Source organism: Mus musculus, chromosome 14 (assembly GCF_000001635.26).
Source record: "Mus musculus strain C57BL/6J chromosome 14, GRCm38.p6 C57BL/6J".
Lineage (NCBI taxonomy): Eukaryota > Metazoa > Chordata > Mammalia > Rodentia > Muridae > Mus > Mus musculus.
In genome coordinates, this window is record NC_000080.6 from 10,715,405 (window position 1) to 10,743,193 (window position 27,789).

At 40.7% G+C, this 27,789-nt stretch overlaps 1 protein-coding gene and 1 long non-coding RNA gene across 7 annotated transcripts in view; one reads left to right on the plus strand and one right to left on the minus strand.

The window, feature by feature from the left end:
• The window catches only part of Fhit (fragile histidine triad gene), a 1,611,970-nt gene that overhangs the window by 1,165,313 nt on the left and 418,868 nt on the right, over nt 1–27,789 (minus strand). For 5 of the 6 annotated variants that reach the window (XM_011244732.3, XM_006517924.1, NM_010210.3 and 2 more), the window contains one exon: nt 14,321–14,391. The exons of the other annotated variant lie outside the window; for it this stretch is intronic. Coding sequence is in view for 2 of the 5 variants with exons in the window: in XM_006517924.1 (XP_006517987.1) it covers nt 14,321–14,391 (71 nt within the window). In the remaining 3 variants the exon portion in view is untranslated. The remainder of the gene's footprint in view (nt 1–14,320; nt 14,392–27,789) is intronic. 6 annotated transcript variants of the gene reach the window in all.
• Fhitos (fragile histidine triad gene, opposite strand) overlaps nt 23,149–27,789 on the plus strand; it is a 40,449-nt gene continuing 35,808 nt past the window's right edge. The window contains exon 1 of the long non-coding RNA NR_131139.1: nt 23,149–23,518. This is a non-coding gene — a long non-coding RNA (fragile histidine triad gene, opposite strand). The remainder of the gene's footprint in view (nt 23,519–27,789) is intronic.

Here is a 27,789-nt window from a genome sequence, read left to right on the forward strand (position 1 = left end):
ACAGGAGATAAGAATGGATCAATTTGCATTCTTCTACATGCTAACCACCAGTTGAACCAGCACCATTTGTTGAAAATGCTGTCTTTTTTTCCATTGGATGGTTTTAGCTCCCTTGTCAAAGATCAAGTGACCATATGTGTGTAGGTTCATTTCTGGGCCCTCAATTCTATTCCATTGATCTACCTGCCTGCCACTGTACCAGTACCATGGAGTTTTTATCACGATTGCTCTGTAATACAGTTTGAGGTCAGGGATGGTGACTCCACCAGAAGTTCTTTTATTGTTGATAATAGTTTTTGCTATCCTGGAATTTTTGTTATTCGAGATGAATTTGCAAATTGTTCTTTCTAACTCTATGAAAAATTGAGTGAAACTAATAGAAAGAAAGTGGGGAAGAGCCTTGAGCACATGGGCACAGGGGAAAATTTCCGGGACAGAACACCAATAGCTTGTGCTCTAAGATCAAGAATTGACAAATGGGACCTCATAAAATTGCAATGCTTCTGTAAGGCAAAGGACACTCTCAATAGGACAAAAAGGCAACCAACAGACCAGGAAAATATCTTTACCAATCCTATATCTGATGAAGGGTTAATATCCAATATATACAAAGAACTCAAGAAGTTAGACCCAAGAGAACCAAATAACCCTATCAAAAAATGGGGAACAGAGCTAAACAGAGAATTCTCAAGTGAGGAAACTTGAACTGCTGAGAAGCACCTAAAGAAATGTCTAACATCCTTCATCTTCAGGGAAGATGAAAATCAAAATGATATTGAGATGACACCTCACACCAGTCAGAGTGGCTAAGATCAAAAACTCAGGTGACAGCAGATGCTGACAAGGATGTGGAGAAAGAGGAACACTCCTCAGTTGCTGGTGGGATTGCAAGCTGATACAACCACTCTGGAAATCAGTCTGGCGGTTCCTCAGAAAATTGGACATAGTACTACTTGAGGACCCAGCTTTACCACTACTGGGCATACACCCAGAAGATGCTCCAGCATGTAATAAGGACATGTGATCCACTATATTCATAGCAGCCATATTTATAATAGCCAGAAACTAGAAAGAACCCAGATGTCCCTCCACAAAGGAATGGATACAGGAAATGTGTTACATTTACACATTGAAGGACTGCTGGGCTATTAAAAACAACGAATTCATGAAATTCGTAGGTAAGTGAATGGAACTAGAAAATATCATCCTCAGTGAGGTAATCCAATCACAAAAGAACACACATGATATGCACTCACTGATAAATGTATATTAGCCCAGAAGCTCAGAATATCCAAGATACAATTCACAGGTTACATGAAGCATAAGAAGGATACTTTGGTCCTTCTTAGAAGGGGGAAGAAAACCCATGGAAGGAGATACAGAGACAAAGTGTGGAGTAGAAACTGAAGGAAAGGCCATTCATAGACTGGCCCTCCTGGGGATCCATCCCATATATAGTCACCAAGTCCAAACACTGTTGTATATGCCAACAAGTGCTTGCTGACAGGAGCCTGATATAGCTGTCTCCTGAGAGGCTCTGCCAGTGCCTGACAAACATAGAGGTGGATGCTCTCAGCCAACCATTGGACTGAGCACAGGGTCCCCAATGAAGGAGTTAGAGAAAGGACCCAAGGAGCTGAAGGGGTTTGCAGCCCCACAGGAGGAATAATATGAACTAACCAGTACCCCTGAGTCCCCAGGGACTATACCACCAACTAGAGTACACATGGTGGGACTTATGGCTCTAGCTGCATAAGCAGCAGAGGATGGCCTCTTTGGTCATCAAAGGGAAGAGAGAGGCCTTGGTCCTGTGAAGGCTCAGTTCCCAGGGGAATGCAAGGACTGGGAAGCCGGAGTGAGTGGGTTGGTGAGCAGGTGGAGAGGACATGGGATGGGGGTTTTCAGAGTAGAAATGAGGAAAGGGGATAACAGTAGAAGTGTAAATAAAGAAAATTTCTAATTTTAAAAAAGGAAGAAGAAAGGTGAATAGAAGAGTAAAGAAAATTTTACAAAGTCAACAGCAAGGAGAAGCGAGGATAAAGGGGAATTGAGAGCTGGTATCCACAGAGGCCAGAAGAGCACATCAAGTCCTCTGGAGCTGGGGAGCTGGAGTTAAAGGAAGTTCTGAGCCATCTGATGTGGGTACTGGGGAACCAAACTCAGATCCTGTGAAAGAGCAGGAAACACTTACGCACAGGACCATCTCTCTTGACCTCTCACATAGGTTTTAATCACTAATTCTCTACTAGGTTCATTGTCTCAAGGTTTTCCTGCTGTAAACAGACACCATGTCCAAGGTGACTCTTATAAAGACAACTTTTAATTGGGGCTGGCTTACAGGTTGAGGAGCTTAGTCTGTTATCATCAAGGTGGGAGCATGGCAGCATCCAGGCATGCAAGGTGCAGGAGAAGCTGAGAGTTCTAAATGTTCATCTGAAGACTGCTAGGGGAAAACTGGCTCCCATGCAGTTAGGAGGAGGGTCTTAAAGCCTGTAGTGACACACTTCCTCCCACAAGACCACACCTCCAAAGTGCCACTCCCTGGGCTAAGCCTATTCAAACTACCACATATATCTTAGGGGTCAATCCCTGAAACTAATGGTTCCCAATTATTTGTTTGCTCTCTTCTCTGAAAACACATAATACATTGTATTTGGTAAATACATGTTACTCTGACATTAGTGAAGAGCTCCTAGCAAGACTCATCTAAGGATGGGGTCCTGAGACTGAGAGCTCATTTGCATCTGAATCCAAAGTGTGAACACAGTAGAGAGACTGACAGACTTGCTTTAAGCATGAGTTTACATTTAGGACTAAATTCCCAATGATCCTGCTTCCTTCCTGTCATCCCTGTGCTGTTCCTCACTATCCTTGCCATCACTAAGGGGTGGCCAGCAGGGTACCACTTGTGAGTAAGAGGCAGGAAGTACCATTTACCCAGTCCTTCTCATCCAGTGTTCTCTGAGGGGCCCAATGCTGATACAAGTGATAGAGTCTTAGGGGTAATGTGATGTGTTGCTAAAAATATTCATTTATTTCTTTTTATCTTTTGTAACTCTTTAAAGCAGGAAGGTGAACAATAATGTTAATTTCAATTATATTTTGAAGTCTGCTCCTGCATATATTTAATAACTTTGTCAATGAGAATGGTGCCCAAGACAACTAAATAGTCTTTAATTATTTTACTACTATTATTTTAGTTACTATGGAAAATGATGAGCTTCATTATGGCATTTTCTTATTTACCTGTCTTTGTACCTTTTTATATCCCCTTCTCCACTTCCTTCTCTGTCTCCTTCTCTCCCACTGCTGATACTTTACACTGGGGTATGCACTGTAGAGATACGGTGTGTCCTTCCTCGACTTTCCACACGTTTTCTCTGGGATGCGCAACTGCACATTTAAGTTTGAATGGAGAGCAAGGAGTGGGCATATCTATGCAGTCCTGGTCAAAATTCGTCTACCCACTGTCATTATCTAAGTTCCACTCTCTGCTGTTAGATAACACCAAGTGATAAGTGATTTTCATGATTGAAATCTTAGAAAATATTTTACACTTTGCATTTGAAATTGGATACTTACATATAATTTGGTTAATTTAATTTAATTTTAAAATTAGCTAAGCTTTCACCATCATTATCTTGCATTTCCAGTAATACTTAAGGAGTAAAAATGGTTAACTCATAAGCTGTGAAAAGTCATCAAAGGGAAGGTGGTTGAATAATTTTTAATTTTGGTAATTAATAACAATAGCACAATGCTTTACTTTGGCTGACTTCAGTATCAACTTGTTTTGATTTTGCTGTTTCTCCATATGCTTAAATCAAAATTGTCTTTTCATTCTTAATAGGCCATTATAAAATATACTGATTCCAGTCATTAGGCCCTGGTGAACATCTGCTCGGTCCTAGTAGAAATGAAGAGATTCTAGATAGACTATCTAGATAGATTATCAGAGTATTGCAACAATGGTCCCTAAAACCTAGTATTTCTTCACGATTCCCATGCTAGAAGAAGATGAAACCTGAAGCCTGACAGAGCAGGGGCTTGTTTCCCAGACAGAAGAGTATCACATGGTTTGAAAACTGGTCGAGAACTGCTGGAAATTAAGTTGGACTACACCTTGACCAGCACTGGTCTGGTATGCATATTTTGTGCCCTCTGTTTAAACCAAGATCTCATGATAGGACCTTAAAATGAGCTGGATGGGTAAAGGATTTAGTGTGTGTGTGTGTGTGTGTGTGTGGGGGGGGGGGTGACCTCTGTGTTTCTCTTCCCAGCATGACCACATGGAAAAAAAATTTTTTTTTTGCTTTTTAAGACTTTTCTTCTATTGACCTTTTGAGGAAAGGTGGGTGAGCCTTGCTTCTAAGGGCTGTCCGGGCTCAGGCCCTGAAACTTGCACTTCTGTTGGAACTAATACATGGAGGTTAAAAACCATTATGGGTCCCTACCTTGGTGTTATATGCTACTAGATGTGACAGCTTTGCTTCAAATCATGCTGATGCTATTATAAGTGTGATAATAGTCAGACCAGATGAACAAAGCTAGACCGACAAAACCACACACAGCATGGAGTCCTGTCACAGACTTCCTGTAACCTGGAGCTCCAAAGAACTCCTTCTGAAGGTTACCTTGCCTCCTTGGCACTTTCTCAAAGCTCAGTGCCAAGAATTACCTTAAAGAGATTCTAGGGCTCTACCCCAGAGAACCTCATGTAATGCTCTGTGTTAGCCCAGAACTCAAGCTCTTAGCCTGTTGAAACCCTTCAGCTGTGTAACTTGCAGAGAATTTTAGCTGATGTGCAAAGTTGATCACAGTTGGTGATCAAGATAGAGCTGGTATCTTGACCTGAGATACTGAACTACTGAAATCAATTTAGACAATCTCTTTCAACATTGGCTCACACTGCAATCACCTATAAAGAGCCCTTAACAACAGAGTCCTGCCCACCACCCCACCATCTCACTGCTAGCAGTAACAAGCATTTGAAAAGATACTGATGTATTCAGTCTAGGGTGGAATTCAAGCATTGGAGTTTAACTATCTTAGAGAGAACCAACAGCCTAAGGGTACTCAGAATCGGAAAGGCTCGACCCACCCACCAGAGTGAAGGCAAGGCCTAGACTTTTAACAATGCAGTCCCAGAAGCAGAGGTTTGCTGAGATAAACCCCACCAGAACCTCCTCCTTCACAGTTCCCCCAGCACAGTGGAATAAGACCTGAAGTTACAGCACAAAACCAAGCCCTTCCCCTTGTTTTAGGCTGCTGGCAGAATGATTTAGTAGTTCTATTATCACAGAAACTCCATTATAATTACAGTGTTTGAATTATATACAAAACAAGAAAAATTCAGAAGGGAAAGTCCTTTAATCAAAACTGTAAAACAGAACAGTTTCTGGCTGCAGTTAAAAGCAAACTCTAAAATGTTAAGAGTCGGCTCTCCAGTCTTCTGATTCCTGCCTCTTTCCTATAAGAGTGACGCTACATACACATTTTTTTCAATTAAACGGTTTGACAATCCAAAGAAACGCATGGTGCATGATTTAATGAGCGTATACTGTATGCCTGGTAATCGGCAGGCTGACAGTTCGCTCACTTCCAAGTGACAAGAGGGCACAGCACATTAATAGAAAGGTTTCAGGGGTCTCTTTTCATTAAAAAGCTTTATAGTCGAGGAACATCCAACTGTATTGGTCAAGCTGTCACTGAAGGTCCCTGGTGACCTTAAGTTTCTGTCACTCTCTAAGTGTTCAAGTCTGGATGATGGAATTAACTTTTAAAAACATAGAACTAACAACACAATGTAGACATTGAAAGTTCTCTGGTGTTGTCAAGAGGGTGTGGTGCTTTGATACCAACTCCATCACAATGACTACAAATGTGAATTATTCTTGGAAATAATGCTCAATTGATTACATTATTCAATATTTTAGAAGGAATTCAGTCTATTGTAAATACATATATTTTTGTGACAGAGGAATAGTCAAATCTGAATAAAACACATGGATTTTTGGTCAAATTCTATCAGTTTCTTGGAGCTCAGGTTCTTGATTGATAAGTATGGAAGTAACAACCACTGTATATGGAGGTCAAAGATAATTCCTCATAATCATGGCAGGAGAAGAACACTTAAACTGACCCTCAGAGGCTCAAAGTATGGAGTATGTAGTATGTAATGACAGGCTGGTGCCCTTGAGACTTTCAATATGAGCCCGCATGCACGATAGAGGAGAAAGAAAGCAATACCCCAGCATCAATGTAAAATGGAGTCCCATCCAACGCTACCAAGCACCCAAAGGGAAGATTTTGTGTCATGAAACAAGACCTCAGGACGCAGTGCAGGCTGGACTGTAGCTCACTCTGTAGTCAGGGTTAGCCTCAAACTTGTGATTCTCTTGCCGTAGTGTCAGCATTACAGGTAGGTGCCACAGATCCCAGAAATCATATTTATGTCAGTGACAGTGATTTTAATGATCACCTAGTAAACTTCTGACATGTTTAAGCTTTCTGATAATAAGACTTTGAAACTTGCTATTTATATCTTTGATCTGTCTTCCAGAAAACTTAGTGAGTTCTCCAGTTCAGTGTGTGTTTGCAAATCCATTAACTGGTAGTGGTAGATTTATTTCCCATTTTAGTAGATGTATTTTAGTGACTTTATTGAAAGTTGTCTATAAACTATACATGAAGCAAACTTGTCACTTACAATGGTAAGGTAGCTATGGCAAAAGTCTATGTCACTTGGGTCTAGGCAAGGGATCTTCAAACACAATCTGAAGAGGTAGCTATGGCAAAAGTCTATGTCACTTGGGTCTAGGCAAGGGATCTTCAAACACAATCTGAAAATGACATAGAACCTCTCTTTACAGACTGTGGGATTAAAATTTATTGCCTAGAACATAGAGAATATAGAAAAATGTATCTTTTATGTAAAAGGATATCATTCAGGAATGTCAATGTTTTTATCTCAAATATGGGACAATAAAATTTTCCTTAGATTGTTGTGATGACTCAGAGAATATTTCTAAAGTCAGTCAATATAGCATCTCATGCTTGGTTTCATTGTAAACTATGCCTGTTCTGATCTTAAGATATGAACTCAGCATAGCTGGTCAGAAGTCAAACTCAGTGTGTAGATCTCACACTTCACTTAGAAATCAGGTATGCAAAAAAAAAAAAAAAAAAAAAAAAAACCAAAAACCAAAAACCAACCAACCAAACAAACAAAACAAACAAAGAAAGAAATCAGGTATGCCACCAATGCTCCCAGCCTGGGCATGGATCCATACCAGCTGGCTTTCTCTATTGCTGCTGAGGAGGGAAATCTAGGCTAGCTTCCCACAGTTTTTTATTCTTAATATAGACATGTGGAAATACATAGATGCATCATAATGCATATTTGATTTGCAGCTTCTCAGCTCAGTGTTCAGTCCATCTAGAACTGGGCCATTGTCACAGATGAAATAGCAAGCTTCCTCATGTTTCCTACCCATTGACCACAGCTAGAGTATGGCCAAGCATACCAGTAAGACATTGCTTTGTCTTCAGGGGAGTCTGTTGGAAGAGTACTTTAATTCTATCAGTGCATACTCTGTTTTTGTTTGTTTGTTTTAAGTCAGAAAAAGCTTCCTCCACTGTGATGTGGTTGGGGAACCTTTGAAAATTAACTTGGCCTTGAACACTGATACCCATCAGTTTCATGGTCTGGGGAAATACATTGAGCCTACCTGAGCCACAGAGTCCTCCAGCTGCTATGGGAATACAGAGAATTTATAACACTATTGTCACCAGGAATAGGGTAAGAGCACCAGCTAGAATGGACTTAACATTTAATTTAATTTAATATGGGCACTATTGGGATTAAATTCCAAAGGCATCTGTTTTGTTCCTAGATTGTGGAATATGCTCAAACACATGATGCATTGCATGAGGCAAACAGCAATTGAAAACATTGTGAAGAAAGATATAAGCTGTTGGTCACCCCAAGGTCACCATACCCTCCAATGACTTCCCTTTCCTTATCTGTGTTGATGTCCATTATCCTGGCTACTCCTTAACCTGGTGAGCTACATATGCCTCTTGACTATGATCTAGTGCTCCAAAAACTCTACTCAGAAAAACATAAACAGATTTCATTTGGAATTTTATCAGCTATATATTTACCAGTAATTGTTATGTCTTCCTAACACAATAACCCTTTTGTAAAATACTTTCTCTCTGGTAATATTTTTTGTCGTAAAGTGTCATTTGTCTGATATTTAGGAAGGTACTATGCATGTCTTATATTGTTTCTACAGTACATCTTCCCCATCAGTTCCCTTTAAGCTTATGAGAATCTTTATATGTACAGTTGTCTCTCAATTTAGGATCATTGTACATGATTTTACAATACATTCTGGTACCGCTGCCTTTTAACTAGAATGCACAAGGCCAGTTCAAAATATAAGGGCAATGTTTGCATTTAGTAGTTTGGTTTTGTTTGGTTGTTTGATTTGCATATCCACTTCTTTTTCTCCTCTTTCTCTTTTTCAATATTTTTGTGTTGTTTTTATAAAACAAGGCAAGAGGTCCTCTGTAAATTTGAGGCCAGCCTGATCTACATATCAGGTGTTAAGTCAGCTAGAACTACATAGTGAGATATCCCTGCCCAAACAACAACAACAACAACAACAACAACAACAACAACAACAACAAGAACAACAACAAGCGTTTCTATTTTCCCAATTGACTGCTTTTCTTACTGGCTGTCCTAGGAAATAAAATCTATATTCGTAGGAAATAAAATCTATATTATTGATCATCCTACAGCATTACTTGGATTACTTTTATACTATCTCACATAAAGTTGAAAGCCTCACATCTATGAGGTCCTTTTCTCACCCCACAATCTTTAAGCCATACTTGTCCTGTGTTCTGCAGCTACACACATTGTATCACAAACCCCATGGGACAGTGTTGTTGTTCTTGTTCTACATATTTTTAAGATTGTAAAATAGAAAAAGTATTTTATATTTGCAATTCTAATGTATTTATCCCCTCCTGAACATTTAAGATTCTCTCTGATGTGCCTTACTCCAGTCTTAGTGGCTTCCTTTGATATCTCTTGTGCTGCAGGCCTTTGAGCAATGAAGCCCGTATACTTTGTCCTATCTGAAAATGTCCTTGTCTTCATTCTTAAAGTATATTTTAACTATGCAAATAATAAGATTCTTTTGTTTGTATTATTACTGTTTTTCTATCCTCCCTTTTACTTTAAAAACACCATTTTTATTTTAGGCTAATGATATCATCAGTAGGAAAAGATTTTGCAGTAAAGTCTGACTGACTGAGTTCGAGTCCCAGGACCTACAACATGGTGGAAGAAAGAATAGACTCCTACAAGCTGTCATCTGGTCTTCATGTGAATACCATAAACACACATTATCACTGCCCATCTCTTACCACAGATACTTAAATGCTATCAAAAACATTAAGCTGTGGTTTGTTTTTGTTTTTGTTTTGTTAGACTTTTCACTTTTGAAAAGACAACAATTCCTAAAAAGTATTGTGGTTCCTGTTAAGACTCTCTCTTCTATGTCATATTTTCTCAAACATACTTTCTTCACAATTCTATCTCTCTTCTTATTCTGTGACTCCAATTGCATGTGTGCTAGACATGTTCCCTCTCACCATACAGCTGCCAGACCCTGGACTCTTTTCTTTATTCAGACATTTGAATATTGTTTTTATTTCTGGGCCTAAGATATACAGTTGTCACAGCTCTATCATAAGGGTTACTGATGCTTTTCCTGGTCACCTCCAAATGCTTGAAGGCCACACAGGAAATTTCTACTTCAGTAGTGACAGCTCTCCATAGATGACTTCCAAAATCTGGCTCATCTTGGAATAAATGTCAGATAATTGCCTTTTCTTTTCAAAATTGCCCCTATTTTCTTAGCTTGCTCTCTGCTATGCATTTTGACTCGTGCCGTGTGAATGTACACATGTAGGAGATAGAAGAGGGAAGGTCACTTTCTGCTTCAGTTCTTTGTGGAACACTGATCTGCTTTGATAGGCAGGTAGATTAGCTAAATGGAACTGAACAGGGTCTTTGGAGGCTGTTCAAAGCTCAGGTTAGTTTTTTTGTTTTTTTTCGTTTGTTTGTTGGCTTGTTTGTTTTATTTTGTTTTCAGATATGGTCTTGTTATCTATCCCTGGCTAGTCTCAAATTCACTATGGAGACCAGGTTGGCCTCAAAGTCATAGCAGTCAATCTGCCCCGAATGCTGAGGTAAAATGCATATGCCACCACTCCAGCTGCTTTAGTCACTTTTAAAATGTGCTCATGCTATCGCTCATCGGGTAAGAGCACTGACTGCTCTTCCAAAGGTCCTGAGTTCAATTCCCAGCAACCACATGGTGGCTCACAACCATCTGTAATGAGAGCTGATGCCCTCTTCTGGTGTGTCTGAAGACAGGTACAGTGTACTCATATAAATAAAATAAATCTTTTTTAAAAAATGCGCTCATGCGCCTGCTCCTTATAAGCTTGGCCCAAGAACTGCCCTCAAATATGACAACTGTTTACACACAAAACTAGGAGCTTCTCTCTACCTCTGGCTTTCTCAGGAATTTAAGCTCGCGTTGCAGTGGTCACTACTGCCTCCTCGTCTATAGTTCGGGTCATCAAGCCTAACAGGAAATTTCTAATAGGAGGTTGGTCAGCTCACATGACATTAACTTTAGCCTGCTTTCAGACTAAACACTGTAAAATAGGAACTCAGCTTTCAAGTTCTGAATTGCAGCTCTGCAAAGCACCTACCTGTGTACCTTTAGTCTTCTTGCCTTCAGGTAACAGGGCAAGGGTAGATCTATTTATAACCTTCATCCCTGGTCATGTCTGGCCTAGTAGAGCCATACCAGAAGTGGAGATAGAGAAAACACTGAGGGAATAGGCTCTTGTATCTCCTAATGACTCCTTAACCTCTACCCAGTATCTTGACTAGAAATACCTGATTTTATTCCTAACAAGAAACAGAAACAGGCCTGGTGCGCCATGTCAAGGATACATGGCAATTGGACTAAAATCACAGCTTAACATTAAATGCCAAAACATCACACAGATACAGTGGCATTTAACCTCAAGGCAATGAGGTTTGTACCAACCATTCCTCCAAAGATTATCCACGAAGGACTTTGTTAAATTCTTTTGTATTACTTGTGTGGCCTTAGATATCTCTATATCTGCCTCATTTACATGGTTGCAGGTAATATTCTAAGACAAAATATTGAAAATTCTTCAATATTAAAACATAGAATGTGGATATTTAGTTCCATGGATAAACGTGACATCAGTGTCTTGACCAGTAATTATAAGTTCCATGTCTTGAAAGCTTCTACATGCAAGGCACCATCCTAACAGCTCTACATCTATTATCCTTTAATCTTTCATAACCATTCTGTGGAACAATTCCTAAGACTAGTCTTATTTCATGGAGGAAGAAACCAGAGTTCAGAGAGGCTAAGTAGGCTGACTAAGATCAAACAGCAAATGCCAAAATTGTACAGAAACAGCAAAAAATGGGAGCACTTGAAATGATTAGGCATTGTCCTTTCTTGTTAGGAGAGAAAGAGAAGGCTTTCTAAGCACAGAGGAATAAGTGAGGTTTCTAAGTCTTGGAAATCACTCATTTTTAATTACTTTCCGCAATAATTGCTGCCTTTCATTTTTAAGAGCTTTACTTTCAGTGTTAAAATGCCAAGCAAAACAAGAATACTGAAGGCTACATGCAAAGATTCATGGGAAAAGAGCAAGTGGTGCAGGTTCTCTATGTCAAGTTGTTACATTTCTTGTCTGGTTTATAAGTAAGTATTCTGGAGAGGCAAGGCATCTACTAAGGAGAAGTCAGATGCATTAGGCAGTGAAAAGGAGAGCCCCCTCACCCCCCGCAGATTCAGTGAAGACTTTTAGATGACAAAACCATGTCCAGCAATAATACACACTCTAGAGGCAGTTCTGCCCAATTTCATAAACTTCGCATAAACCCAGAGGTTTCAGAGGATTATGGGATGACAGCAAAGCAGGCAAAGCCAAAGCCAAATAGGTCTACAAGATGAAGTGGAGACAGGAGACAGGGTCTTCACTGGAAGCAAGACAAGGTATAAGTGTCTTTGTTTTTTTGATTCAAGCAGCAGTTTCTCACATATGCATGCACACACACACACACACACACACACACACACACACACACACACACACACTCAAGACCTAGACATGGAGATATTGTTAAAGGAGGAAACATAAGAAGGAATGACAGAAAGGAACAGGGGTGTTCACTGAGCACAGCCTGTCATGAGACATACACATGTCTGAGATACTAGAATTCAGGCTGATGGGGAGCTCAAGGCCAAGCAGAGCTGCTCAGTATATATGAGGCCCATCTGAATTACATATGTGACTCTTGGTATAAATAAATGAGTAAATAAATTAGTATTTTTAAAACTCAAATAAAATAGTATAACTCATTCACCACATATTGGGGGAAATGACCAGAATGGAATTGTGGGGCCAAGGGACAAGCTTGTGTGTGTGTGTGTGTGTGTGTGTGTGTGTGTATGATCTTTCCTCAACCATCAACGTATCACAGACAACATCCCTAGAACAAAAGTCTGACATGCAAAGTTTTATGTGATATGAGAAACTTTGGAGATGGAAACTAAAGACTGAGGAGTAGCCCATTTCTTATTCTTAGATCCAAAACTAAATGGACATTTGTGTAGGAATGTGATTGAGCAAAATGATCATGACCTACTGGTCTGAGACCTACTAAGCTAAGAAGGGGACCTGACTAAGACCTAGGGATACAATAACTTCTTGGCTCTCCTGTGTGCCTTTCCACTTACTAGGTTTGGAACAAACTCCTTGTAGAATGAGTTTTATGACTGACCACTGTTAGACATGGTGGGTCAGAAAAAAATGAAAGGCCAGTCTTATATATAGCACAGGGTGGGGTTGGGAGGTAGGTATACTGCAGCTTGTCTCAGTTTTTATGGCTGGTTTTAAATGAAAGAGCTTCATATTTCTACAGCCTGCCATGGGGAAGGAAGACATGCAAGAGAAAATTGGAGAGACGGCACTGCCAACTCCCCTAGCATGCCTAAATGCTGTGACTTGGAAGACTGTCTTCTGAGCTTTGTCAGTCCATTTCTTCTTCACCTTTTCTTTTAAGCTGCATATAGGACTCACCCAGAGAAAATATTCAGTCATAAAGGGAAGGGATATCTCTACTTGGTCTTTGAGGATCTTGATAAAATTCACCATTCACAATCCTAATCTGTACCAGTAGAGCCATCTCTGAGCAAGACTAACTGTAGGAACAGGGACCGGGAGATGTGGACAAAGAGGAGATAGAGCCCACAAAGACTCCTGGGATTCAGACTCCAGAGACTGACATCAGGATGGAGATCTAATTTTATTGTTTAATACATAAGCTTATATATAGTTTTTCAGCCAATTAGGGTGTGGTTGTGTATTCAAGGGCAAATCGGAATACAACATGTGTTGTTTAGCTAAATCTGACTCACCTGCCCCTGAGCCTGTATGGAAGAAACCAGATCACCCAGGGATAATTCTGTGAAGACAGGGGAAGCAACCACCGCCCTGGCCTCAGGTCTTTTGTGTAGTCTCACCAGAGTGTGGGGAGCTGTGCCTGATCATATATTGTGTAAGTCAAATCAGGACTCCTCCAGAAGAGCCACAGGGGCTTCACGCTCCATCCCACTTCTTCCTCCACCAGGTTTACTTTCATGTCCCCCATACCAACCCTCCACTCTTTTAGAACACATCCCTTGACAGAGGACTCCTCTTGTTGCTACTAATTTCATCTCGATTCTGCCATCATCCTCAAAGCCACACACGACATTACAACTTGACTCTGTGACTACTTAATCTTTCTTTTCACAATAAAGATTATTGAGTGTGTGCCTATCTAGTGGGGGAAGAACAATCTAATGGCATGTCAGTCCAGTGCAAGTACAGCTGTACTTCATGGGAAGTAAAGGCAATGCTATCCTTCAGAAAGCGAAGCCAGCAGTCATTCTTTTATTTAGTTGACATAATATTTATATTCCAACTGTAAAGTGGCAGCTACAAATAGGAGCAAAGAGGAGGTAAATTCTCTAAGGGGATCTAGCTGTAAATTCTTACCATTATAAAAGTTCTATTTATATGCAAAAGAGTGTGACTAATACTATACGGGCATCCCCATAGTAGGTCAATTCTATACATTCTTTGCAAAGAAACAAAGTCAAGCAAGTGCTACTGTGCAGATGAGTACTACCTCCTTGGGGTCCTCAGTGCAAGATGGAGAGTTCTTGCAGATGTGTGACCGAGCAGGTTGTCCCAGGGCACCTAGAGAAAAAAAAGAAATTCAAATGTCCACTTCAGTGGCAGTTGGACAGCTTCTAGACACAATGTCATGCAACGTAACTGTGAAGAACACTAAGCTGGCATGCCTGCTTTAGGAATTCGTTAAAGGGCTCTGTAGTGTAGTGTAGCTTCTGTAAGCATTGTCATTACTCTGAAGGAGGAAGATGTGGCTCAGAGGAGTTATTATGACTCATATAGTACCACACAAAGGCAGGGTCAGAGTGGTACTTTACCTGTCTACATTCTGATTCCTACCCCAAGGCATTCCTAGATGCAGCATCTGGCCTCTTCAAGTATTGGATTTTCAATAAGGTTGACCCAGATAATAGTCACAAGAACATTTCCCTGGCTTTGTGGAATTCTATGTCAAACTCACTAAAGAGTCACTTGTGAATCACCTAACTTCCTCTCCTTTGAAACTTTAGAGATGACTATAATTGATTACAAGTAGGATGTCTTAGGGTTTCTATTGCTGGGATAAGACACCATGACCAAAATCAACTTGGGGACGAAAGGGTTTATTTCATTTATACTTCCAGATAACAGTCCATTAGTGAAGGAAGTCAGTGCAGGAACTCAGGTTGGGCAAGAACCCATAGACGGTAACTGATGTAGACAACAGGAGTGCTGCTTACTGGCTTGTCCCTCTGACTTGCTGGCCTGATACCAGTCCTGGAATGGCACTACCCACAACAGTCTGGGACCTTGTACATCAGTCACTAATCAAGAAACTGCCTTCTAGGCTTGCCTACAGACAGATCTTATGGGTTCTATGGAGGCCTTTCTCTTCTCTGGGGTGATGCTAGCTTGTGTCAAGTTGACATAAAGTAATCAAAACAGAGGAGAACACAGGCTTCTGGTACAGCTACCTAGGTTTAGATCCTACACAGCTGTTAATCTAATTGACCTTTTCACTCTACCTCTGTCAAATGGGCATAATAATATATGAGGGATGCAATTTAGAGGATATTTTTTTTTTTCTTATGTGAAAGTAACTAAGAGCCCAACAGACTCTAATGCTTACCAATGACTCAATGGCATCCCCGCTGGCCAGCTTCTCTCTAGTATAATCTCTCCCTCTTCTTTTCCTTCATATGCCCAGTTTTGAAATTAAAAACAAACAAACAAAGCAACAAACCTAAAGTCACAGAACCTAGTTCATTCTCTGGGATTTTTGGAAGAGTCATTATTTCCTTTTTAAAATCTAATTATTTTTCTTCATACCACGATACTTGTTCTGCTCATAATGAGACTGAAATCACTCATCCATTATCCAGCAAATATTTACTGCAGATCTACCCATGAAGTATTTTCTATATCTCTGAACATAAAAGCCTCACATGCTACCTGTATCCCCATAGTGGGGAAAGAGACAAAGAAAATAAAGATGCCATGTGCTTGAGTAATTAAATGGTGCTAAGTGCTCTGGGAAATGTCCTCCCCCTGCCCCCTACCCCCACCACACACACACACACACACACACACACACACACACACACAGAGAGAGAGAGAGAGAGAGAGAGAGAGAGAGAAGTTGAGAGTGAGTTCTAATTTTCCAGGTCCTGAGAATGGAATAGGATTGTTGAAGACAAAGACTAAGATGGTATCATACTGGAATGGGATGAGTCACATTCAGCAGGAGTGGCTTACATCTAAGAGGAAGACCATATGAATACAGTGACACAATAGGAGACTACCCCTAATGACAGAGCTAACGTGAGGCTGCTACAAGGCAAGGGACTCTAAGTTTTGTTAGCAAGCCACCGGAATCCAGTAAGAGGTGGAATCCCATCCCTACAACCCCAACATATCCATTCCCAGGGAATTTCCTCCGTGGAACATGGTCCTAATGGCATTCTGATTTCAGACAGAGTCTCAAGAGCTGCCAGACCAAAAAACCAAAACATCTCAAGCTTCTGTGTTTTGAGTGCTGCCCTATGAAATGAGCACGGTGAATATGGGAAGATGTTTACATTTTTAAACAAGGAGATTAAGAAAGATCTTACTAGGAATAAACATCTCAGGCAAAACAGGAATGAAATTCAGAAAGCAGACAATAAAAAAGAGCTTTGAATAAAGATGTTTTCCAGGCAGAGGGTGCAGAATGTGCCTGACAATGTTGATACATTGGAAGGGAAACTAGTATGGCTGCTAAAAAGAGGCCAGAGTGTCAGGAGATGGGGAAGCAGGAACCAGCAGCTCAGAACAATGTACCACTGCTATTACTTGGGCTTTTATTCGCTACAGGGTATGAAGCAACTGTACAGTTCAGAGTTGAGGTGGACCAGAAGCTGGCTTGCACTAGTAAGATCTCCCTGACTCTTCAGTGAGAATAAACTGAAGATAAGACCACTAAGAAATCTGGGGAAACCTGAAGAGGAAAACTGCAGCCAGTCTGTGTGAACAGCCGGAGTGGGGACTGGACAGCTCTAGACTGTATATTCAGAAGAAAAGATACAAATGGCTGGCAACACACTGGAATCAGAGGTACACTCCTGGCTTCTTAATGATTAAACTGGATAGCAAGACAATTCAATAGTACTAACCATCTGAAGAAGTGATCTTCCTATGAGCCAGTCATGACAAACACACAGGGAACATATTGGGCAGGCATGGACTAAGAAACCAGAATCTATAAGAAACCTCCTAAATCAAGAAAAAGACAGAGAGAAGCACAACAGAGTAATGGGAGTTGTTCAAATAAGAAACTACAATGGATCATGAACTTAAGAAGTTCACTCAGCAGTCAGCAAGAAAATGGAAATTAAAGTAATAAGATTTCATTTTCCTTCCATCCCAAGTAGTTAACATGAAAAGGCCTGGCAAAATTCAATGTTGCCCAAGATGTGAGGAAAATAATGTCATATTCCAATTACTCCTGGCAGAATCATGAATTGAAACATTATTCTAGTGAGAGCTTTTATTGTATTTATCAAACGCAGTATTACATATTCCATGCATAGTGATTCACCCTGGCAGATGCGCAGAGCTTGATAAACATGCATACAAGGAGGTACATGCTAAGAAGAGTATCATAACACTGGTTACTATAACAAAACTTTGCAATGATCTAAAAATTCACTCCCAAAAGGAAATGGGTAAGTAAAATTTGTTTCATATATAGTATGCAACAGTCTTAAAAAGAATTAGTTGGTTTTATATATACAAATCAGTACACATTTCACATCATAAATAGTTATTAAACAACAAAAATAACTTGAAGCACACCAACATATATTCCTGGGGATACACACACACAGATATATATATATCTGTGTGTGTGTGTGTGTATATGGGGAAATACAAAGAATGAATTGGGACACACCCAGATTGACAGGATTTGGAGCAGGAAGTGAACATGTCAGGAAGAATAGAGAGTGAAAGAAAAGACAGGAAATTATAGGGACTCTAGGTCCATCAATAAGCATTTTGAAAAGAAAGGGGAAAGAGAAAAAAAAAGCAAAACTATGAAAGCAAATCTGCCCAATGATGGAAATCTGGATGCTTCTGGTTTCATTTTTGTATCTGTTTGTACCTTAAAGTTTTTTTTTTTTTTCAAATAAAAGAAAGGAGGAAAGATGAGTGGAGGGGGCAAGGGAAAAATGGAAAAGAGGAGAGAAGTGGGGTCAAGGAGAAAGAGACAGTAAGGGTGGGGGAAGGAGGCAAGTTTGGGTGAGTAGGTGGCAGCGAGGACCAGAGAGGGTGAGGGAGGGTGAGGAGGATCAGAGATAGTCAGGGTGCACTTAAATTCGTCATAAGAGTTTGCTCTCTAAACGATAGAATTCCAATCTGTGGGGTATCTTGCTATTGTAGCTTTACTTTCCTTGTTGCTTATTTTGTTTGTGGTGCTGGGGACCTAAACCAGAACCTCAGACCCTCTAGATGAGTGTTCTACCACTGCCTTGTACCCCCACCCTATAATTCTGCTTCAGTTATGAGTAGAGACCATCTTTGACTCATCCCAGGCTGCCTCAGCCTGCAGAATAGCATGGAAGTTCATCTAGGACAGGGAACAAATGCCATCCAGAGGGACAAGGAGCCCTGTGCCAGTGGATTCCAGAAGGACAGCAGTAGCACTAGCGCCCTCCCCACCCCAATTCTTGGAGCTACTAACACCAAAGGGAAGAGAGGAACACAGGTTTGCTGACAGAGTAAACCAAAAAGTATTCCATGGACATCTTTCCAACCTTTAGGAAACGCTTGTTGCAATTTTCTAGACTCAAGGGAACAATGTGCTTGATTAGTCCTCCGCCGACTTAGCAATTTTGCTTTTTTCAAATTTCTTTCCTTGCAGCATGCTCATTATTAACCTTATATGTTCTAGGGCTGGAGACAAGGCTTTTCCTCCTAAAAGGCAGAATCTTCACTTTCAAAAATTAGATTGCTTTAAGGATAACTCATTTTGGTCACTCATAATCAAAAGATCCTCTCTGAACCTAGGGGGTCACCTGTCAAAGGGGCAGCATTTGTTAAGAAGGGTCCTTATCTTCCTGGAGGGAGACTCTACCGAGGAACAAAACCTTACAGAAGATGTCACCATCATGCAATGCAAGCCTAACCTGAGCCTCCAAGTTTGAACTGGTAGATAACATTTGTTTGAAAGTGCATTATATACATGCTGACATCAGAGGCCTTTGCTCATAACTTGGAAAAGGCAGCCCAGCCTTGAGTACTTGGCCATCCCAAGTCTTTCCACACAGGCAGCTACAAAGCAGAAGGTACCAATCAAAGGTTGGATTTGCCTCAACTGCTTGGCTCATGTCATACTCTCGATATTCAGATACTATCATTCTGTGTATCATTATACAGACCAGCTTGTACAAATGGTTTGGATTGATTTCTAACAGGAAAACAAGGCAGAGAAATATGTGATTATGTTACAGATGTAAGTGTGTAATTTTGTGCCTTTCACTTGGACAATGCTAAACATGCTTCCACATTTAGATTACACTTTTCAGAGCATCTTCTACACAGAATAGTTCAATTTGTCTGCCTAAGTGTTCATAATTATGTTGTGTGCTGTGACAAACACTGTGAAGTACTTGCTGCATCTCTACAGACAAGCACACAGCAGAGAGTACTCAGCTGGGGGCCATCCCTACTAACAAGATGGGTGATGATTTTCAACCCCAGGAAAATGAAGAGTACTCCTGCCTTTGGTTTTATGTTTCCATTTCTAGATAAAAACACAGCCAAGATTATAGGCCTGGGAATGCTTTTTTAGCAAAATAGGATACAGTCTTGCATTGTGGTTAAGGACATGGGTTTAGACCCTGAGACTTATAAGTCAAATAGGTGCTGGCCATTGGTGTTCACACTTGTGTTCCCATTGGTAAGCAGGGTTTATAATTCTGCCTTCTCAAAGGAGTTATCAGGGGATTTCATGCATGATTCACAAAAAGGGCATACTACATGGCTAAAACCAGGACAGGCATGACCATCACCTTCTGTCCTCATTGGAGTCACCCCCATTATGCTTTTCCAGATCTTTGTTTTCACCCACCATCCTCACAGCCATTCAAGGCTCATTTAAAACATCACACACTGCATTGTTTGGTAATTGATTACTTTCATTCAATTAATGAAGTATTTATTGAGTATATAGCTGTCAGACTTAATGCTGGGGCCTGGGGTTCTAAAACAATAATAAAATAATAAATCTCCAGAGAGCTATTCAAGCAGACTGTGATCAAATAGGATGGCTTCATTTCTTTCAAGCTGAAAGCAGAATGATGGGGGAAAATAGTGTGTTGGTTCTAAGCAAACAAACAAACAAACAAACAAACAATGAACTGCATTAGGTCTGGGACCAGCCGCACAAGGAAGATGCAAGCAAGTGGCAGGAGGATGGTTTCCTAAGAATACAAACACAGCCCCTCTTCACTGTTACTCAAAGTCAGCAGAAAACCATACAATGAGTCATCAGATTTAGTAAAACTTTATGTGAATCACCAAATACTGCTCACTTTCAGAGGAACACCAGTCAAGACAGAAATGAAACTAGTCTCGCACTTACTTCTCAACACCTATTCCTATGTTTGAGAAGTATGCTACAGTTAGCATTCATCTTGGAGCCAACCCACCACACCTGTTATTAATTTTACTATCAATTTTTTGGAGGCAGAATTTTAGCTCTCTAGTCTATGCTTGCTTGGAACTTGCTATCCAGTCCAGGTTTTCCTAGAATGTGCAATAATAGCACCAGCAAAAAGAAAAGGAAAAAAAATGCTGAATTTTTAGTATACCAATGCTTCACAGGACAAATAATGCCCGCTGACCAAGATAACTTCATCTAATTTAGTTCATTTCATGGACCTAACAACTCACACTGCTAGACAGATACATTTCTATTTCCTAGTTAATTATTGTGCTACATACAACACATGCATATAATAGCTACAGATTCTTTGCAAATTGATAAAAGAAAAAGAAAAGAAGAGGAAGAGAAGAGAAGAGAAGAGAAGAGAAGAGAAGAGAAGAGGTAGAAGGGAGAGGAGAGGAGGGGCAGGGAGAGAAAGAGGCACAGAAGTACATGTTTCACTCTACCCTAGTCTTAGCATAGGATAAAATTCTGTAATGTGCCTCTTGCAGTTTTCACAGTAGTTGCTCACTGAAGACTGAAAAACACAAGCTTCCTGGCTCAACTTGGGAACATTAGGAATGGGGAAAACCAATCAGACCAAAATTCCACCACAAAACATGACTATAGGAGATTGGAGTGCACTACTTCAATAGTGATGTTTCTTTGGCATAAAGATTTATCTAAAGTGAGAGGATAGTTACTGTGGAGATTACAAATAAACAGAAACACTTTTAGGAGAAGCTCATGTTAATAGAGTAACTCAATGTTCAAGTCCACTTCCTCTAAATTCCTACAAATATGTGCCACCCGAAATCACAGAAAGAAATCTACACAGGAAACCTCATTCTGCTTACCATGGCCTTCCTGGGCATCTCTCCATAAATGGCCTTCATCGGTTAGGTTTGTGGTGGCGTTTGAACCTGAACTCAAAGCATCTATGAGTATCTCTTATGAGAAACATATATTATTAAGCTTCTTTTATTTCCCCCATTATGTGAACCTTTGTTGTAGGGTCTGCCCCTGCCAAAAACCAAAGTAGTAAAGAAAAAACTTCATTTTCTTTCCATATACTTGCCAACATTCCAAATTATGAGGGAGAATGCAGGGTAGGGGAAGAGTTTAGCATGATTTCTATTTAAAACCCCAAATGTCCCTGGAGAACCAGAGATAACCACATAATAAGACAGCATTAGTTATATCTGGAAATGTGTCTTAATGTCAGAATATTTCTCTTTGTTACTCTAGTGCTAGAAAAACCAAGAGAAATGTCAGAGTTTGAACTGGTGCCTGATGGAGGAAAACATTAAGCTTTTCTATGACAGAATGAGAATATATTTGCAATTTCCTAATGTTTTCTTGGTTTGGGTGAAGACATAAAAGACAAATGAAAACCCTGCCTGTCCTTTTGTTTTCCTTACACAGGAAAAACAAAATTATAAAATGATCTGTCTCGTTAACTATCAGGAAGATGGAAGTGAATTTAAAAGACAGTTTTTTCAATACCGGAGTGCTGTAAAGTTCTGATTTCATGACTAGTTCAATTCAATTCACATACACACATGCCCTGTATATGTGTGCTAAAGTAATTTAACAGCCACAAGCAGTGTACAGCATGCTTCCAGTAACTTCTACCATGCCTTGATTCTCTGGCAGATACAAAATCTTGATGGTTAAATTATTTCTGCATTGTCCTAAGAAACTCCCCAGTGTTAATGTGTACACACCACTCCCCTCACCCAATAAATTGCTAAAACTGCAGAGAGAATCTCAAGCAATGGTACTTGAGGCAACTGTTACTAGTTAAAGAGGAAATTCAGAGAGAGAGAGGGGGGGACCGGTTAGGATAGCTGATGGGATTCTCAAAAGGCACGGGGAGGAAGGAGCAGCCGCTGAATAACACAGGTTTTTTAAAGGTAAGTTATCCCTTAGAGCAATTACCAGAATGTGAGAGTTCCCCTCACACCTCTCAACCTTACACTCTGAAAAAGAATCTCTTCTAATGCAAGACTAAGAGAGCCAATTACTTCAGCACCAAGCCACATCCTAAATCCCTGAACTTGGCAGTTAAAGTTTTTTCCCCCCTTAGAAAATGTTCTTCTAGAAATCTTCACTAACAACTCTGACTTTCTACATTTAGACTCTGAAAAGATGAATGAGAACTAAGCAATTATATACCAAAGTAGAGAGGGTACTGAGAAGGGCCTACAGTCTTAGCTCAACCACCAAGGAGCTCTGAGATCTAGTTCATACTTAGAGTAAAAAGCAGCAAGCATAACAATGAACAAATACAGGGCTTTTGGTATGCAGAGGGTTTTCCAGCAGCTGGTTCATTCCTGCACAATAACCTTTCAGAGAGGAATCTCCACCACACCATGTGACAAAATGTGGAGCAATGGGCTATGCACAGATGGCCTGGTCTCCAGTCGAGCTGAGGTCTTGAACCCCATGGGACCCGTGGGTGGTAATTTCCATCTACATGGGATGGTAGGCATTCCCCCATATCTCCTGGACTCCTGTTGAAGTTACCACCCCCAGAACTCCTACAGGAGAAGCTGTGGCTATAGGTCACATACAGAATGCCCCTAGCTTCTGGCCTTCTGGCTAGACTCCTCCTCACAGTTACCTAGCAACAGCAAGATAACAAGACCAGTATAAGAGGGGCTGCTTGGCCCCTCTCCCCTCTCTTAAGCTTCTACTTTCTTCACTCTCTCTCCTTACTTTCTTACTCTCTAAGCTTTTACCTCTCTCTCTAAGCCTTCACCTTTCTTACTCTATAACTCTCTTTCTCTTTCCCTTCCAGCATGGGATGCCAGAGACTGAGAACCTGGTACCGGGGGCTGCCCCTTGTCCACCCCCAGCTGTGTGGGTCAGTGGCTTCACACAGCCAGATGCCCACCCAAGGCACGTGGAAAGCATCCGGCAGTCCTCCCATGTCTGCCTGCCCAAAGCACAGGAACTCTGTTCGGACTCTGGCTATCTCCCTCCCCGCTCTTCCCCTACATCTATGGCCCCACAACAGAACGGCAGGTAAGGAGCATGCTAATCAGCTTTGCCAGGCTGGAACTGAATATCTGTGTCCCCATGAAGGAGTGGCTTATGGCTTTAGAGGCCATGGTCACTTGGCTTTGTTACTCTGGGCCAGTGGCAGTACAGTGTATGTACCACAGTGAAAGTGCATGCTGAAGGATGACAAAGGACAGGCAAGAGGGAGCTTGTGTGCCCATAGCCCTTTCAAGGACCTTCTCTTAACGCCCAAACTTCTTCCAGTTAGACCTCATATCCTGAAGACTCCAGTACAGCCAAACAGAACCATGGGCTGCAGACCAAACTTAAACACATGAATCTTGGGAAGACAGTCTTGACCACAGTTGTTGAGAACAGCTTACCTACATCCACCAACTGAAGAGGTGAGATCAGGATTCCAGCATAAAAACTCCCACCCAGAACCCACCCCTTAGCAACACACTGTGTATACAAGTGTGATAAACCCTGAAGGTGCACTAGAAAGCTACTTCCAGCAACCAGGGTCTACGATTTATGAGGCACAGTAGCAAAATAGAAACATTTCAACATTGGAGCTTTTCCAGGCTCAGGTGGTAGTTTCTTCTCTAAGCCCAGGATAATACTGCAGATATTCCTTGGCTTATGGTGCATGTAGATTCTAGAAAAGTCATCACAAGTTGAAGATAGACATCCTAAGTAGAAAGTGCATTGACTATTCATCCTTAGCTTAGTGACACAGTCCCCTCATGGTCTCATGGCTCATTGGAATTATGCTTACTTCTGTGGCCTAGCTTAGAGAGAATCATGCCCACCTATCACTACCCTAGGAAAAGATCTCTGTGGAGAATTTGAAGCCTGGTTTCCATTGAATACATACTGCTTTTGTACCTTCATCATTAAAAATCACTAAGCCAACATCATCCCAAGTCGGATACCCCCTAGTTATAGAGACAGTGGTCACTAGCCCACTGTGAGAAGGCTTGCTCAATACCAGGCACTATCTAAGCATTTTCTCACATTGACTCATAAGATATTCAATACTATTCTTTGATTCCTATTTTAAAGACAAGGAAACATGGGCAGAATCAACTAATTATTTGACGTAAATCATAAGCTGTCTCTGCCTGTCTTGTCTCTCTGTCTCTGATTCTTTCTCTGTGTCTCTTTCTCTGTATGTGTACGTGTGTATAGTACACGTCTGTGTAATATATGTGTATTGTGGCATACACATTCAGAGGTCAAAGGAGGGCACAGGGTATACTGTTCTTCTACTCTCTACTTTATTCCCTTGAGACAGATTCTCTCAACAAACATGAAGCCCTTTTCTTCTTCTGGCTGGCAGCTAGCATGCTCTAGTGGTACTCCTCCCATCTCCACCCTCCCCTCCCTGCCATGCCCACAAGCAGTGCTGGCATTAGAGGGGCACAAGGCCATAGTTCCTAGGATCCAAACTCAGGTGCTCATGTTTGTATGTGAGGCTGTTATCCTTTGAGCCACTTTCCAGCTCCCCATATCACAGTTTCCAAACTGTGGATCCTGGATTCTCTTTCTTAGGGAATAGCTCAAATATATGAGGAACTCACAGTAATAGTCAAATGACATCTTTCCTATGTTGCAATGTCTGGAATAATTTAATCCACAGTTCAAGATAAACTGGAAAATTCATATAAATATCAAGACAGCCTACTCTGTCATTCAGCAGTGTGTGTGTGTGTGTGTGTATGTGTGTGTGTAATTTTTTAACAAAAAAAGAGCTCAGGGTTGAGAAGCTCACTCAGTGCATAAAGCTATTGTCACACAGGAGCAAGGAGTCTAAACCCCAGAGCACACATAAAGACAGGAGCAGTAATGCTGTCTTTAATGTGCCTAAGGTAAAGTGGGAAGCAGAGACAGGAAGATCTCTAGATGCCCATGGGCGAGTCATGCTGGTGGGTATATTCAGCAACACACAAGAAAACCTTTCTTAAGAAACATAGAAGACAAAGACTATTACCCAAGAATTCCCTCTGATGTCACACATGGGCACAAAGGACAGGCACAAGAGCACATATGAACAGAGAGCTCACATATATCTGCTACGTGACACAGTATCTTTTGATTACTTGGGTAGCCCTTCCCTTTGGGCTGATACTGTGTTATTCTAAGCTGCACAAACCTGGGTTTCCTGCTCTCACTAGAGAACAAATCTATTCTCTTATTCATTTGAGAAATTATTTTTTAAGATGCATTTTACTTAACCCAATCGATTGAAAATATTTCAACATGTAATAAAATTTATGATACATTAAAATTTTTATGTTAAGCATTCAAGATTCAGAGTGTTCTTTATATTTATAGCCAATCTGAGCTCATGGTGCCTCTGAGTGCTGAGGGTCCATCCACATGTCAGCAGTAGCTCCAGTACTACTTCATAAGGGTATTGAGGTTGGACCACACAATCCTAGTGGGAGGGGCCTAGAAGAGCCATGGTTATTGCTATTTCTAAGTTTCTTTTCTTAGGCTGGACAGATTTCCTAACACAGGGTCCATCTAGACCTGGAATGAACAGGACCCCACAGTGGAGTCTTCTATGTAAGCCTCCTGGTGCTTTGTGGTTCTGCTGACCTTTGCATGCTCTGGGCTACTCTTTCTGAGGCTGAAGGGAGAGTGAGAGGATTGGTCCTAGCTCTGCAGGAGGCAAGGACTGAGGAATCTCACAGGTATTTAGAATCTTTTCAGTGTTCAATAAATATTCCTTAATTCCCACTTAATTCACAGTGACAATAATACCAGATCCTTTCTGGAAACGCACCATCATTCCCCCACCTAGCTCCCTTATAAATCAGCCTCTGGCTTTTGAAGCTGCTCCTGTGATTATAGTCATTCATTGCCTAACAACAGGGACACATTCTCTTAACAGTTCTTAGGCAACTTCATCATCCTCAAACAATGTGGTGGATACTTATGTAAACTAAAATGGCTACAGTATTTCCAGGCAATATAAACTTACAGGATCCTGTTCAGATAGGCTATACCCCAATCAAAAAGTCAGACTATGAACAATATGAACATTAATTTTATTTTTTCCTACAATTTAGGTAATTTAACATCTATTTACATGTATCAAGTACCTTTGCTCAATACAACCCACACGAGGAATGTACCACTTGTTCAGCTACTATATTACTGGAGCACCATCTTGTTTCTAGTTGGTAGGCATAATTTGTGGGAACATATTAAGATGTTTTATCCATTTTTTAGTTTTTTTCTACTTGATATTGGGATTGATTTGTGTCTTCCCAATACAAGGGCTTTTTGTTTTGTTTTGTTTTCCTTTGTTTCTTTTTAAGTTCACAGTTTGAAAATATTTCTTACTCTGTAGCTTGTCTTCGCTTCTCCTGAGAAAAGCTTCCATTGAATTACATATCTATTTTTTCAGGAATACTCATGCTATACTAAGTCTCAAAATGCGGTAAACCAATTCTTTCAACTTCATTGTACTTCTTTAACACTGTTTTAATTACTGTAATTACTTTGTTGGCAAATAACTTTTAGCATAATGTTGCCTTTATATAACCTAAGATTTTAAAAGGAAAGACATGAAACTTACATGTAATTTGGGACATAAATACAATCCTTACTCTGGCCCACCCAGTCATTCACAGATAAGTGGTGGGTTTTTATAGATAATGTTTAATAACTCGAGGAAGTTCCCTTAAATTTCATCACTTCTGAAAGATCTTTTCAAAAACCAGTGTTGAATTTTGTTAAATACTTTTTCCTTATGGAGTATATTTTTCCTATTTTTTTTAGAATTGGATATTTTCTTTATTTACATTTCAAATACACAAACCCTTTCCCAGTTTCCCCTCCTCAACCTCCCCTATCTCATCCCCTCTCCCCCTGCTTCTACCAGGATGCTCCCCTACCCACCCACCCACCCACCCACTCCCACCTCACTGCCCTGGAATTCCTCTACACTGGGGCATCAAGCCTTCACATGACCAAGCACCTCTCCTCCCATTGATGCCTGAAAAGACCATCCTCTACTACATATGTGGCTGGGTCATGGGTCCCTCCATGTGTACTCCTTGTTTGGTGGCTTAGTCCCTGGCAGCTCTGGGGGTTCTGTTTGGTTGATATTGGGGTTGCAAACCCCTTCAGCTCCTTCAGTCCTTTCTCTACCTCCTCCATTGGGGTAACCATGCTAAATCCAATGGTTGGTTGCGAGCATCCACCTCTGTATTTGTCAGGCTCTGGCAGAGCCTCTCAGGAGACAGCTATATAAGGCTCCTTTCAGCAAGCACTTCTTGGCA